Source organism: Bison bison, unplaced genomic scaffold (assembly GCF_000754665.1).
Source record: "Bison bison bison isolate TAMUID 2011002044 unplaced genomic scaffold, Bison_UMD1.0 scf7180017864110, whole genome shotgun sequence".
Classification (NCBI taxonomy): domain Eukaryota; kingdom Metazoa; phylum Chordata; class Mammalia; order Artiodactyla; family Bovidae; genus Bison; species Bison bison.
The window spans coordinates 1,382,718-1,396,914 of NW_011494682.1; the positions used below are offsets into that span (position 1 = coordinate 1,382,718).

The 14,197-nt window shown below is 37.2% G+C and overlaps 1 protein-coding gene across 1 annotated transcript in view; it reads left to right on the top strand.

Annotated features, from left to right (window-relative positions):
- Positions 1-14,197, top strand: part of GC (group-specific component (vitamin D binding protein)) — a 43,626-nt gene that overhangs the window by 19,592 nt on the left and 9,837 nt on the right. Inside the window, exons 5-11 of the mRNA XM_010839084.1 lie at positions 2,823-2,955; positions 3,264-3,358; positions 5,049-5,175; positions 6,847-7,049; positions 7,765-7,894; positions 9,801-9,898; positions 11,797-11,929. Coding sequence (XP_010837386.1) covers positions 2,823-2,955; positions 3,264-3,358; positions 5,049-5,175; positions 6,847-7,049; positions 7,765-7,894; positions 9,801-9,898; positions 11,797-11,929 — 919 coding nt within the window. The remainder of the gene's footprint in view (positions 1-2,822; positions 2,956-3,263; positions 3,359-5,048; positions 5,176-6,846; positions 7,050-7,764; positions 7,895-9,800; positions 9,899-11,796; positions 11,930-14,197) is intronic.

Consider the following 14,197-nt stretch of genomic DNA (forward strand, 5'->3'; position numbering starts at 1 on the left):
TACCATACCACAACCCAGACAATTTCCAATAACAGAAAATTGGCTGTAACCCAAGACAGCCCGTCTTTGTCAGTGCTGATTATTATAAATGCCTTTTCTCAGATGAAGATGAAAGCAACTTTCCCAAACCCCCACCTTCTGTCATCCTAGTTCTAGTATCTGAAGCAGAATCACCTGGAATGCCCCCATCCTTGTGACATTTTCAAATATTTAACAGCAGCTATTGTGATTACTCTTATGTTAGGGATCTTTGCATACTCCATCCGATAGGATTTTATTGCTGTGCAAAAGAGCATAGGACCTCCCTGGTGGCTCAGAGGGTAAAGCATCTGCCTGCAATGCGGGAGACTCTGGGTTCAATTCCTGGGTTGGGAAGATTCCCTGGAGAAGGAAATGGCAACCCACTCCAGTACTGTTGCCTGGAGAATCCCATGGATGGAGGAGCCTGGTGGGCTACGGTCCACGGGGTCGCGAAGAGTCCGACACGACTGAGCGACTTCACTTTCACTTTCGTTTTCAGAGCATAAGAAATAAATAGCTTTTTCTCATTCCTACAGTACATCCCCAGAAACAGCTGTCAACAAGACACATATTGCAAAGCAAACATATTACATTTCTTTTTTCATTGTTTAATATTCTCGAGAAGGTTATATGTTGATTCTTTAGACTTAGAAGACCATATAAATGAAAAATTGAAAATATTTATTTGTAATAATAGAATACACACACACACATGCATGCACACACACAGAGAAGTCAAAAGAAATGTCATTAAAACTGGCTTTAGAAATAAGTCAAGGTGATAATTTTATAAAAATTGGTTGGTTTGCCAATACCTGTAAATTGTCAGAGAAGATTTTGCCCAGGATTTCAGAGTCTTTTTAGACCCTTAGGGGCTTATACTCCTAAAAATGAATTTCAACAAATAAACAAGCCAATACATAACAATTGTCTAAACTCAACAGATAATGAAAGGTAATTGCATTACATTCATTTTAGTTTGTTTCATTAACGTTAATAAGCAGCCACCCCAGGCCATGCATATGGTAGAAGCTAAATGAACAAAGGGACAAATGACCTCTCTCAAGTAATCTACGTGGAAATTTGGGAAAGATTTTTTTAATGAAAATATTGATTAAAAGTGACTAGTATATAGTGCCACAGGAACCTCCTTCCAGCTCCAGTTCTGCTGGAGACGCAGCCCAGAGACTACATTGCCTTATAGCGAGCTTCTGAGCGGGTTGTCCGGCCCTGCCTTACTGCAGTGGCGCTGCCCGCGCGTTCCAAAGCAGAGTGCTGCAGCTACTGTCCCAGCCTTGGTGTTTGGTGAACACAAGCCCAAGCGTGCCTGGAGTGTGCAACTTCTCGCCGAGCCTGGCGAGTCCCGGGCGTGACCCACGCTGACGGAGGGAGAGTGGAAGCCTCTGGGGTGGAGAAGAGCAGCAAGAAGAAGACCAAAAAGAAACTTGCTACTGGAGAGGAAGCCAAATTGTTGGCAAGTTTCATGGGTGTCATGAATAACATGCGGAAACAGACAATACTGTGTGATGTGATCCTTACGGTCCAGGAAAGAAAGATACCTGCTCATTGTGTTGTCTTGCTGCAGCCATTCATTTTTTTTAACCTAAAGTTCACAACTAACATGCTTGAATCAAAGTCCTTTCAAGTGGAACTCAAAGATGCCAAACCTGACATTACTGAACAACTTGTGGAATTCGCTTATACCGCTAGAATTTCTGAGAATAGCAACAATGTTCAGTCCTTGTTAGATGCAGCAAACCAGTACCAGATTGAACCTGTGAAGCAAATGTGTGTTGATTTTTTGAAAAAACAAATTGATGCTTCAAACCGTCTTGGCATAACTGTATTAGCAGAGTGTCTAGACTGTCCTGAATGGAAAGCAACTGCAGATGACTTTATTCATCAGCATTTTACTGATGTTTCTAAAACTGATGAATTTCTACAACTTGTCAAGCAAGTTACACATCTCCTCAACCAGGACCCTCTGTCAGAGCAGAGGGTCAGTTTTATGTGCTGCTGTCAGATGGTTGAAATATGATGAACCTAACCGCCAACCTTTTATGGTTGACATCCTTGCTAAAGTCAGGTTTCCTCTTATATCAAAGAATTTCTTAAGTAAAACAGTACAAGCTGAACCACTTATTCAAGACAATCCCGAATGTCTTAAGATGGTGATAAGTAAATTGCCTTAATATCCATTTATAAACTGATCATGTAGCCAGTTTCTCATGAACTTAAAACCCTTCAGAATGGATCAGACTGGGCAGCCAGGGAGAAATACTTGAGACTTGGCCCTTCTGGATAGTTAATCCGTTGGTGTTCTCAACTGTCTATCTGGAAGGAATTTAGCCTCATCCCTTATTTTATAGGAACATGTGTGATAGAAGGTAAAAAATTAGACTTTGTCTCATTTCATGTACAGTAACTTTCAGTTTATGTGTTTTGTTTCCTTTTTAAAATTCAAGTAGTGTACCATGACCACATTTTCTTTCTTGAAGAAAAAAGTTGGTTTGTTGTACCTGGAGCACATTTTTTGCCATATCCTTTTTTCATTTACTTAATTTTTCTTGACCCGCAGACTTGAGTTCGAACCAGTCTGTAAAATATCACTTAATAAAAATCATACAATTAAAAAAAAAGTGACTAGTATTATAACCCCTGCTCTATATCCCGGGTGCTTTTTTAGATATTAAAACTATAAAGTAACATGCATCCTTTTTTTTCCCCCATCAAAACACTTCTGAAAAAGTGAGTTGTTTCCCACAAATATTTTCATTAATCCTACTATTTTTCCCCTACAGATTTATGTATGAATATTCCATTAATTATGGACAAGCTCCTCTGACACTTTTAGTCGGTTACACCAAGAGTTATCTCTCTATGGTAGGGTCCTGCTGTACTTCACCAAACCCAACAGTATGCTTTTTGAAAGAGGTAGGTGTCATTTCATCACAGCTATATATTCATCATTAGCTATGTACTTTTTTCTTCTATTAATGCCATTCCTTTTAAATAATGTTAGATTCAGATTCTGGAATCTGAAAATATTTTTTAAATTCCTCTTTTTTATTTTGTTAATGGAAAAACACACATAAGCAACTCTGGGGGAAACGTTCCTTTGGTCAGAATTCAGTTTTCTAGTCATTAAAAGGAGTCAGAATGTCCCTTTTTTCTGCTACTTTTGCACACTGCTTTCAATGTATCCTGACCATCTAATGAAATATTTCTCATTTATTTTCTAGAGACTTCAGCTTAAACATTTTTCACTTCTCACCATTATGACAAACAGAATCTGCTCACAATACGCTGCTTATGGGAAGGAGAAGTCAAGGCTCAGGTAAAAATTAAGCACAATCAGTATGTGTAGCTATTTCTGTGCTATCAATCTGTATTAGGATTCTCTAAAAAAATGTTTGCAATAGAAAATACAAACTATAGTGTTATGTTCCTACAATCCTCAAAAATAGTGCTCAGCTACTTTTTATTTTCTCTACACAGAACATGAACCAAAGGAACAAGACTATTATAAAACCTAATTTGCTTTTAATCAACATTTTCCATATACTCATCATAAGACTGGTAGACCACTAGAAATTATTTCCTCAATATTCATAATGCTGTATATTGCAAACACACAAGCAAAAACAATCATTTTCTTATTCACCACCCATTACTTGCTTTGCCCATTTTTTCCTTGGGAAGAAAACTTCCTGAATTCTTTTTATATATCTCTTAAGCTCCTTGAATTTATTTTAATTATTTACTTTGTTCTAACCTTCACTTTGATTTTTGTATGGCTTTGTTAATGTCACACTTTAATTTTGACAGTTTCTATGTTTACAATTCTCTCATAGCTTATCAGACATCTATATTTGCCAGCTTTATATCTTTAGTATTTACAGTCTCTTTAATTTTTCTTACTCTGATTCACAAATTCTTTCCTCTAATGATAATGCAATAATTCATGCTGGCACCAGATCTTAAGGTTCCCCCAAAGGCCATAGAAGCTACTTTCATGAATTCTTTAAAGATAATCTTCCATTAGAACTACTGAAAAACTAAATTGTGTTTTCTCTTGAAATTCCCTTTAGTTTTTCTTTTGCATTAAGAGTATTAGGTGTGTAGAGCACAGTAATTCATAGTATAAAACATCCTATAAAGATGTACATACATAAATGGCTTTATATATCTTAAATATATACCATAAATAATATATAAGATATAATTCATATATCATAAACTTATACTTGCATTAGTGTGTAGAAATTTACTCTGAAGAGCTGAGTGTGAACAAAAGTTTAGCTAAAAATATTGCCGCCACTTTTTTTAAATAGGAAAAACATTTCCTAATATGCCTAGAATACAGCATGTTTAAATCAATTATAATATATCCATATGAGAGAATGCCATACAGTTAGAATTATATTTCAAAAGAATATTTAATGAAAACAAAACATCACTATTCCTTTTATCTGTAGTTTCTAAGTAAATTTATGAACAATTCTAAAGACTAGGAGGGGCCACAAAACACAACATTGGCCCTATGAATAGATGTTAGACATTTCTTTATTACCATTTTAGGTCTAACATTTTAATTTGTAAAATGCATTTATCTGGCTGTGTTTATTGGCCAGCTCTTAGTTGTGGTATGCAGCATCTTTTCATTGAGGCATGAAGCTCCCTGACCACAGATTGAACCCAGAACCACTGGGAGCACAGAGTCTTAGCCATTGGACCCCTAGGGATGTCCCTAGATCTAACATTTTAAAGGCTTGCTTCAGCTACAAAAATCTGGCCAGAAGAGAAGCTCTTTATCAGTACTGAAAACATGAAGAGATTCATTGGGAATGGCTGAATTTTCAATAGTGACTTTTGCACAAAGGATCTGCTACATGACAGATATGCTCTATGCAAATGTTGAGGACAAAGAAGTAAAACTTGGATATTATTCCTCCAGACAATGTTCATAAATAAACCAAGAAAACTGAGAATATAGGTAAACTAATCATTCATTTTTAACTGTTCAGCCATCTCATCAAATTTGCCCAGAAAGTGCCTACTGCACATCTGGAAGATGTTCTGCCACTTGCTGAAGATATTACAACAATCCTCTCCAAGTGCTGTGACTCTGTCTCTGAGGACTGCATCAAGGAGGTAAGAAAATGTTCATCGTCTTAGACCACTTACTGAATGGCCGGCACTCTCCTAAGCTGCTTTCTACATGCATCATCTCAGTGACTTCTCCTATGTATCCTATGAAATTTAAACACACTGTTAACTCAATTGTACAGATGAGGAAACAAGATTATCAAGGATTAATAAACTGAAGTCCTACAACTAGTAAGTGGCAAAGTCCACACAAAGCCAAGATTCTGATTCCGAAGACCTTACTCTACCTACAGAGCCCAGAGCATATCCACTAGCCATAGATGGTTACATTTAAATTAAACTTCAGTTCTTTGAAAACACTAGCCTGATTTCAAGTGCTCAGTATTGGACAATACAGATAGAGAATATTTCATCATCACCTGTTATATCATTCACCTGTTTTATTAGACAACACTGAACTCATTATTAAAAGCTTCTAATGTTTTGTTATACTTGTTAAAATTTAATAGTCATCCAACTTTTTCACCATTTTTCATTTATATCATCCATTCAAGTACATACAAATTTGTACTGTTACTTTAGATAGAAGTCACTCCATGTCTGTGACCTCTTTAGAAACAGATACTTTGACATCTGGTCTTTCTTTAAGGATACATCTCAGTGATAGGTGTTTCTCTATAACCTGACTTATAATGGCTAAGTGGGACTTTACTGTATATATGTACTGTATATACTACATTTAGCTACCTGGTGGTGGTGGTTTAGTCGCTAAGTCATGTCCGACTCTTGAGACCCCATGGACTGTAGCTCTCCAGGCTTCCTCTGTCCATGGGATTTTCCAGGGAAGAATACTGATGTGGGTTGCCATTTCCTTCTCCAGAGACATTTAGCTACCTAGATATACCATGTTTTAAACTAGTTCCCTTTTATTGGATTTAGGTTGTTTCAGTTTAACATGGTAAGCAGTGCTGCCCTTAATCATTTTTAGCTAAATCTTCCCTTCATTCATTATTATGTTCTGAGAGTAAATTCTTGGAAATCATACTGTTATACTTCATGGCTTTTAGTACATACTGACAAGGGCTTCCCTACTGGCTCAGTGGTAAAGAATCTGCCTGCCAGTGCAGGAGGTGTGGGTTCGATCTCTGGTTGGGAAGATCCCCTGGAGGAGAAAATGGCAACCTACTCCAGTCTTCTTCCCTGAAAAATCCCATGGACAGAAGAATCAGGCAGGCTACAGTCCATAGGGTCACAAAAGAGTCAGACACAGCGATTGAACAACAATAACATACTGACAAACTGCACTTCACGAATAGTCTACCACTGTACCTTGTAAGAGGAGAAGGCAATGGCCCCCCACTCCAGTACTCTTGCCTGGAAAATCCCATAGACGGAGGAGCCTGGTAGGCTGCAGTCCATGGGGTCGCTAGGAGTCGGACATGACTGAGCCACTTCACTTTCACTTTTCACTTTCATGCACTAGAGAAGGAAATGGCAACCCACTCCAGTGTTCTTGCCTGGAGAATCCCAGGGATGGGGGAGCCTGGTGGGCTGCCATCTCTGAGGTCGCACAGAGTCGGACACGACTGAAGCGACTTAGCAGCAGCAGCAGCAGTACCTTGTAAGAGCATTCATGCTGACTTTTTTAAGCTTTCCTTATTTTTAATGAGACTAACTAGAAACTAACAATGCACAAACTCACAATTTCTCTTGTAGCTTCCTGAATATGCAGTAAAACTCTGTGACAACTTATCCACTAAAAATTCGAAATTTAAGGACTGTTGTCAAGAAAAAACACCCATGGAGATATTTGTGTGCGCTTACTTCATGCCAGCTTCCCCAAACCCTGAATTGCCAGATGTCAAGTTGCCCATGAACAAAGATGTGTGTGATGAAGGAAACACCAAGGTCCTGGATCAGTAAGTAGGGTTGATTTAATTTGACAATATTGACTTTCACTAGCATTAAGTGACAAAAGAAATTAAAACTGAAAGAGATGGTAAGCCTTTATCTGTTTTCCTCCCACTAAGAATTGAGATACACCGTGGGCTACATACACTGAGTTGCATATGCTACAAGTATGTGCATACTTAAGGCCTCAAAATATCTCAGTTTGAATTAACAGGCCCCAAAAATCAATTACTCGTATTAGAGATTAGAATTTAGACTGAACTTGAACTGAAACTCTAATTTACATTTGTCTAAATACTCATCAGTTTTACAAATACATAAATATTGGGATGAGACAATGGAAGCGTTTACACAAATTACTTAAGAAAAGCTACTTAAGGTACCCACTTGATGCATTATATTGGATTTATTGTATTATCTTTGCACAAATGCAGTTCCATATATATTTGAAGTATTGATAGATCTGTTAATGCATAAATTTATAAACAAATATATATTTGGTACATATAGAATTTTAATTTAACTAGTCTCAATAGCTTCAAAGCAACTATCAATAACTTGTATTTCAATGAGAATTTTAACTTAAAACGTGTTGGAGTCATTTTTAGTTCAATCTTTTATTTTTAATTAAGCCAGGTAATAGATACTAAATTTCAGAACATGACGTGTATACGCAAATCTACCCATGTTAAAGAGTGTTATCTCCTTTCTCTCTTCTGCCAGGTATATATTTGAACTAAGCAGGAAGACTCAGATTCCAGAAGTATTCCTCACTAAAATACTTGAGTCAACCCTGAAAAGCCTTGATGAATGCTGCCACTCTGAATCTTCTACTGCCTGTTTAAATGCAAAGGTACAATTTTCTATATTTATGTTGGTATAGCTCAAGGGTTAACAAAGCAAGTCTGGCCTGGTGCCTGTGATCTAAAAGTAGTCTTACACTTTTAAAGGGTTTAAAAATAGTATTTCATTATACATGAAAATTACATAAAACTCCAACTTCAGTGTTCATAAGGTTTCATCATAAGACAGTCCTGCTCATTATTTATAGTTGCTTTTGTGCCATGTTGGCAGTTGATTAGTTACAGCAGAGACTGTATGACACTTACACAGCTTGAAATGTTTACAATCTGGCCTTATGTAGAAAATGTTATCCAATATCCAATGTAGATAATAGACACATAATTTTTTAATTAATTAATTTATTTTAATTGGAGGCTAATTACTTTACAATATTGTAGTGATTTTTGCCACACATCGACATGAATCAGTCATGGGCGTACATGTGTTCCTCATCCAGAAGCCCCCTCCCACCTCCCTCCTCATCCCAACCCTCAGGGTCATCCCAGTGCACCATCCCTGAGCACCCTGTCGCATGCATCGAACCTGGACTGGCGATCCACTTCACATATGATAATATACACGTTTCAACACTACCTTCTCAAATCATCCCACCCTCGCCTTCTCCCACAGAGTCCAAAACACTTCTTTACATCTGTGTCTCTTGCTGTCTCTTGTATAGGGTCATCGTTACCATCTTTCTAAATTCCATATATATGCGTTAATATACTACAGTGGTGTTTTTCTTTCTAACTTACTTTACTCTGTATGATAGGCTCCAGTTTCATCCACCTCATTAGGACTGATTCAAATGCATTCCTTTTAATGGCTGAGTAATATTCCATCGTGTGTGTATATGTACCACAGCTTTTTTATCCATTCATCTGCCAATGGACATCTAGTTTGCTTCCATGTCCTGGCTGTTGTAAACAGTGCTGCAATGAACATTGGGGTACACGTGTCTCTTTCACTTCTGGTTTCCTCAGTGTGTATGCCCAGCAGTGGGATTGCTGGGTCGTATGGCAGTTCTATTTCCAGTTTTTCAAGGAATCTCCACACTGTTCTCCATAATGGCTGTACTCGTTTGCATTCCCACCAACAGTGTAAGAGGGTTCCCTTTTCTCTACACCCTCTCCAGCATGTAGACTGGAGAGGGTGTAGAGACTTTTGTTTGTAGACTTCTTGATAGCAGCCATTCTGACTGACATGAAGTGGTACCTCACTGTGGTTTTGATTTGCATTTCTCTGATAATGAGTGATGTTGAGCATCTTTTCATGTTTTTGTTAGCCGTCTGTATGTCTTCTTTGGAGAAATGTCTGTTTAGTTCTTTGGCCCATTTTTTGATTGGGTCGTTTATTTTTCTGGAATTGAGCTGCAGGAGTTGCTTGTATATTTTTGAGATTAATTCTTTGTCAATTCCTTCATTTGCTATTATTTTCTCCCATTCTGAAGGCTGCCTTTTCACCTTGCTAATAGTTTCCTTCGTTGTGCAAAAGCTTTTAAGTTTAATTAAGTCCCATTTGTTTATTTTTGCCTTTATTTCCATTACTCTGGGAGGTGGGTCATAGAGGATCCTGCTGTGATTTATGTCAGAGAATGTTTTTCCTATGTTTTCCTCTAGGAGTTTTACAGTTTCTGATCTTACGTTTAGATCTTTAATCCATTTTGAGTTTATTTATGTGTATGGTGTTAGAAAGTGGTCTAGTTTCATTCTTTTACAAGTAGTTGACCAGTTTTCCCAGCACCACTTATTAGAGATTGTCTCTTCTCCTTTGTATATTCTTGCCTCCTTTGTCAAAGATAAGGTGTCCATAGGTTAGACACTCATATTGATACATTGCCTGGAATTCTGATTTAACATCTCTCTGAAGAGCGTTTCAAGACAAGTAATTGTTATGTAATCATTATTTTCTTACAGGGCCCTCAATTGACAAGGGAATTATCATCTTTCATTCAAAAAGGACAAGAACTATGTGCTGATTATTCAGAAAACACATTTACTGAGTACAAGAAAAAGTAAGGGTCTCGTTCTGGCTGATTCCTTCAAATTTATCAATAATAATAGCCTGGTATTGTGATTTGAAGCAGGGTTGAAGACTTCAGATGTGTTAAGTGAGCAGTTAAAAGAGGAGATGCAATTTAAGAGTTGTAAAGAATAGTCAGTCTAATACCTATATAATAAAAAACAGTTCTTTTCTGGGGAGATGTCATGTATATCAGATGAGAGGTCAGTTAGAATACAGTCACAGAAACATAAATTCCAAGATCCACAGGGACATGATTTAAAAAATATATAATTAACTCATATCAACACTCTTACCAAAAAGTTATCTGTAGTTGTTGCTACAGATAAACAGAGAAACTAAAACTGCTGAAAAATATTATCTAAATTGATGGCATATTGTCTGATAGGACAACCCAAACTTTCAATCAAGTACAGTGTCATCCATTACCAGTATATATTCTCTATAAACTGGAAATAGAAATGTTAATCAATAAGGTACAATAGCCATTTTTCTCAAGTTAAAGAAGGAAGCATGTCTTTATAAATAGGTGTTAATACTAAAATAACAGGTCATAACAAAAATTTTACTGGCTTCCTAGAAAATATCTCTGTGAGATCATGTCATTCTCAATTTCATTAAGCAAATTTCTTAGATCTATTTCAAACCATCAACAACACAGCCCTCAAATAAGCACAAATACAACCTCACAAAAAAAACTTTTAAAGAATCCCAAAAGGAGGAAACCTTCAGTGACCCCTATGAAGACCTTAACAAAGTCTAAAAGAAAAATAAATGTGAAAGCCTTAAGTTCAAAATGGTTGTTTCCCATTTATCAGGAGATTATATAATTAATAAATTATGGAAGTGGCATAGAATATTATGGATAATACAAAATTAAGTTCCCTGCCAACAGTTTTGTTTTGAACTCTAGGGTTACATGGGATAATTCTGTGATAATTTATATAATCTCAGTTCATTAAAAGTGTTAATGCAGTGGAATTGATATTTGGGATTTTGAAAGTAGAGAAGATTGAAGCTATTGAATCTAGGTTTTTAAAATCCCACAGACCCTCTTTTTCTCCCTATCCTCTGAGTTGCATCTAGTCTGACTTCCTTTCCCTCCCAGCCGGGACCTACTATTTTCAATAACTCTTTAATAAGTAAGCTAATCCCCCTCACCCGTCTGTCCTTTCCCAGCATCCATTATACTAATCCCAACTCTAGATAAACTTGGGTCTCCATTATGTCCCAATGCCCACTACTAGGCTGGCAAGTATCAATATTTCTTGGAAAAGTCATAAACCAGGCTGAGTTATCCATTATGAGAAGAGAGAGTTAATTTAAACTGGGAGGGACCATTCAAACCAGGAGGGAATCAACAAAGTCAGATCCTAGCACCATCTTAAATGGAGATGGAGAGTTCATAAAAAGCAGGGCTTAAAAAACACAAAGCCCTTGTTGTGTCTTCCAGCATAGCTAGTTGAGTAGTAGGCAAACAGAAGAGATTATATATGAGAGAAAGTTCATTAAGGTGACAAAGTCCTATAAGGGAAGTACTCTTTGAGGAGTTTGAAATCTAGAACTGGAGAGAAGATGAAAGATTAGGGAGCAGAGAGGAGGAAGTCATCCATGTGATTGATGTAACTGAGTGAATGAAAGGGAAATAATAGGAATTCAAACTCAGCAGCAGGTTGTATGTTTACTTTCATGATCTAAAAAGACAGATTTCACTTCCTATTCTCCAACTGTGACATCAAAAATCATTCCACAGATACTAAGTTTTCTTAAGGGTCACTATTTTCCTTTTTTGTTGTTGCTGTTGCGAAAGATCTGAAGTGGCTACCATTTTGCACTGGACATGATTATAGAGTGCATCTATTACAACTTTACATAAAATTGGCCTTTCAGACTGGCAGAGAGACTAAGAGGAAAATTTCCTGATGCCACGGAGTCGGATCTCCAAGAGCTGGTTGCCAAGCGCTCAGACTTTGCCTCCAAGTGCTGTTCTATAAACTCACCTCCTCTCTACTGCAATTCAGAGGTAAGAAAATTTACTGTTCTACTTATCACTGCATAGTATGAAGAACCTGTATGGTCAGAATTGCTCATTGGTTACTGATTGCCTGTCCTACTCATGGGAAGTGTCTTGTTGGTCTTTTCAGATGCAGGTATCCTATTTGTTCATATCCTCCATTTGACTCTGTTTTCCAGCAGTCATTTCAGAATGCTATATTAGAATAGTCAAAAAAGATAAGGAGGTCATTTCATTTCACTTTATGGCTAATTCGGAAGTAGTAATGCCAATTCCAAGGATTTTGATGTCTCACCTGTTATATTTCTGGAATATAGAGGCAGGGTTAAGAACAGCTCTATGCCATGCTAAAACAGATTCTTCCTTGGCTCACCTTTCTAAAGTTCATGATATTAAGTTGTATTCCTTTTGACTGGATTACACTATTGTTTATTTTGTAGTCTATTGGGAAGGAAATACTTATGGCCCATTTTGGACCCATCATTTCTGCATCTATACATAAAAATAATTTTACTATAGTGTTAAAGTTGATACTACTTATGCCAGGGATTTCAGGTCAATTAGAAGTCTTTTTCTATAAATTAAAGGATTTTTTAAGAATTTATAAGAATCTTTATGCAATTAAACCATGAAAGCAACAAAGCCTGATTTAATTTTATGGATCAAGAAGATCCCCTGGAGAAGGGAATGGCTACCCACTCCAGTATTCTTGCCTGGAGAATTCCATGGACAGAAGAGCCTGGCAAGTTACAGTCCATGGGGTGGCAGAGTCAGAGACAACTGAGTGACTAACACTTTCACTTCATTTTTCTATTATTATTCTAGTAGAGCACATCTGAAGATACCTAAGAACTTAATAAGAAATGAAATGTTTATATGAAGAAAACTATAAAGGTCATTTAGTGTAATTTTTCATTCAGTTCATCCCTGCCAGAGGTCATTCGGCCTCCATTTAAATATGTGAAATTTGTTTTCTCCTAGAGGCAGCCTATTTCACTGCCCAGTAGCTTGATTTATGATAACATTTTTTTTTCTCTAAAACATGATATTCCCCTCATAATTTCTGCTGAGTCTGGTCTGGCTTTCTTTACCAACTAGAAAATGTTATTTTCTCGGTTCTCTGGTAGAGGTTCTTTTATATTTCAACGGTTTTCTGAAAGTTAGGCTGTGAAAAGTTTTGTTTGTATTTAAGTCTTGGTTATACATACTAATTCTTTTACATATTTTGGTGGTTTTATTTTTTATTGTTCTGTGTGTGTGTGTGTGGTGTGTGTTAGTTGCTCAGTTGTATCCGACTCTGTGTGACCCCATGGACTGTAGCCCGCTAGGCTCCTCTGTCCATGGAATCTTCCAGACAAGAACACTAGAGTGGGTTGCCATTTCCTCCCCCAAGGGATCTTTCCTACCCAGGGATCTAACTGGATCTCCTGCATTGCAGGCAGATTCTTCACTATCTGAGCCTTTTTACCTTATCAATTTAACAAGTTGAGCTACATCACATTACTCATTTTTGTGCTCTATTCCCGAAGGCAATGGCACCCCACTCCAGTACTCTTGCCTGGAAAATCCCACGGACGGAGGAGCTTGGTAGGCTGCAGTCCATGGGGTCGCTAGGAGTCAGACACGACTGAGCGACTTCACTTTCACTCTTCACTTTCATGCATTGGAGAAGGAAATGACAACCTACTCCAGTGTTCTTGCCTTAAGAAATCCCAGGGACGGGGGAGCCTGGTGGGCTGCCGTCTATGGGGTCGCACAGAGTCGGACATGACTGAAGCGACTTAGCAGCATACCCTTGGAAATTATAATTTCTCCTCCATTTTCAATGCATACCCTTCAAATCCCAAACCTATCTGTCAATCTTCCTAGTAATAATTTGTAAAGCCAGAATTCTGGAATGAAAAGGGTACAATAAAATAAAAAGAAGCCTATTCTTAAAATTCTGCTGAGAAACATATCATGTTAATCTTGCATTAAAGTTCAAAACAAGGTTCTAAAATACATGGATTATTAGAAAATTTTGATCGTTACTGGCATTAAAACATCTATCATAAAGAAACTAAATCCAACAGTTTTTCTTTCTTCACTAACAACTGGCTTTGGGTAATATGACAACTGAATCTAGGTTGCCTTTACAAGAAGTTAAAAAAAAAAAAAACATTACCTTTCCTAGAAGCTATTTTCTACCAGGAGAATTTGCTATGAGGGTCTCATTCAGTCACTAATAAAAAAAAAAAGAAAAGAAAAAAACCTAACTCCTTTTTTTTTTTTTTACAT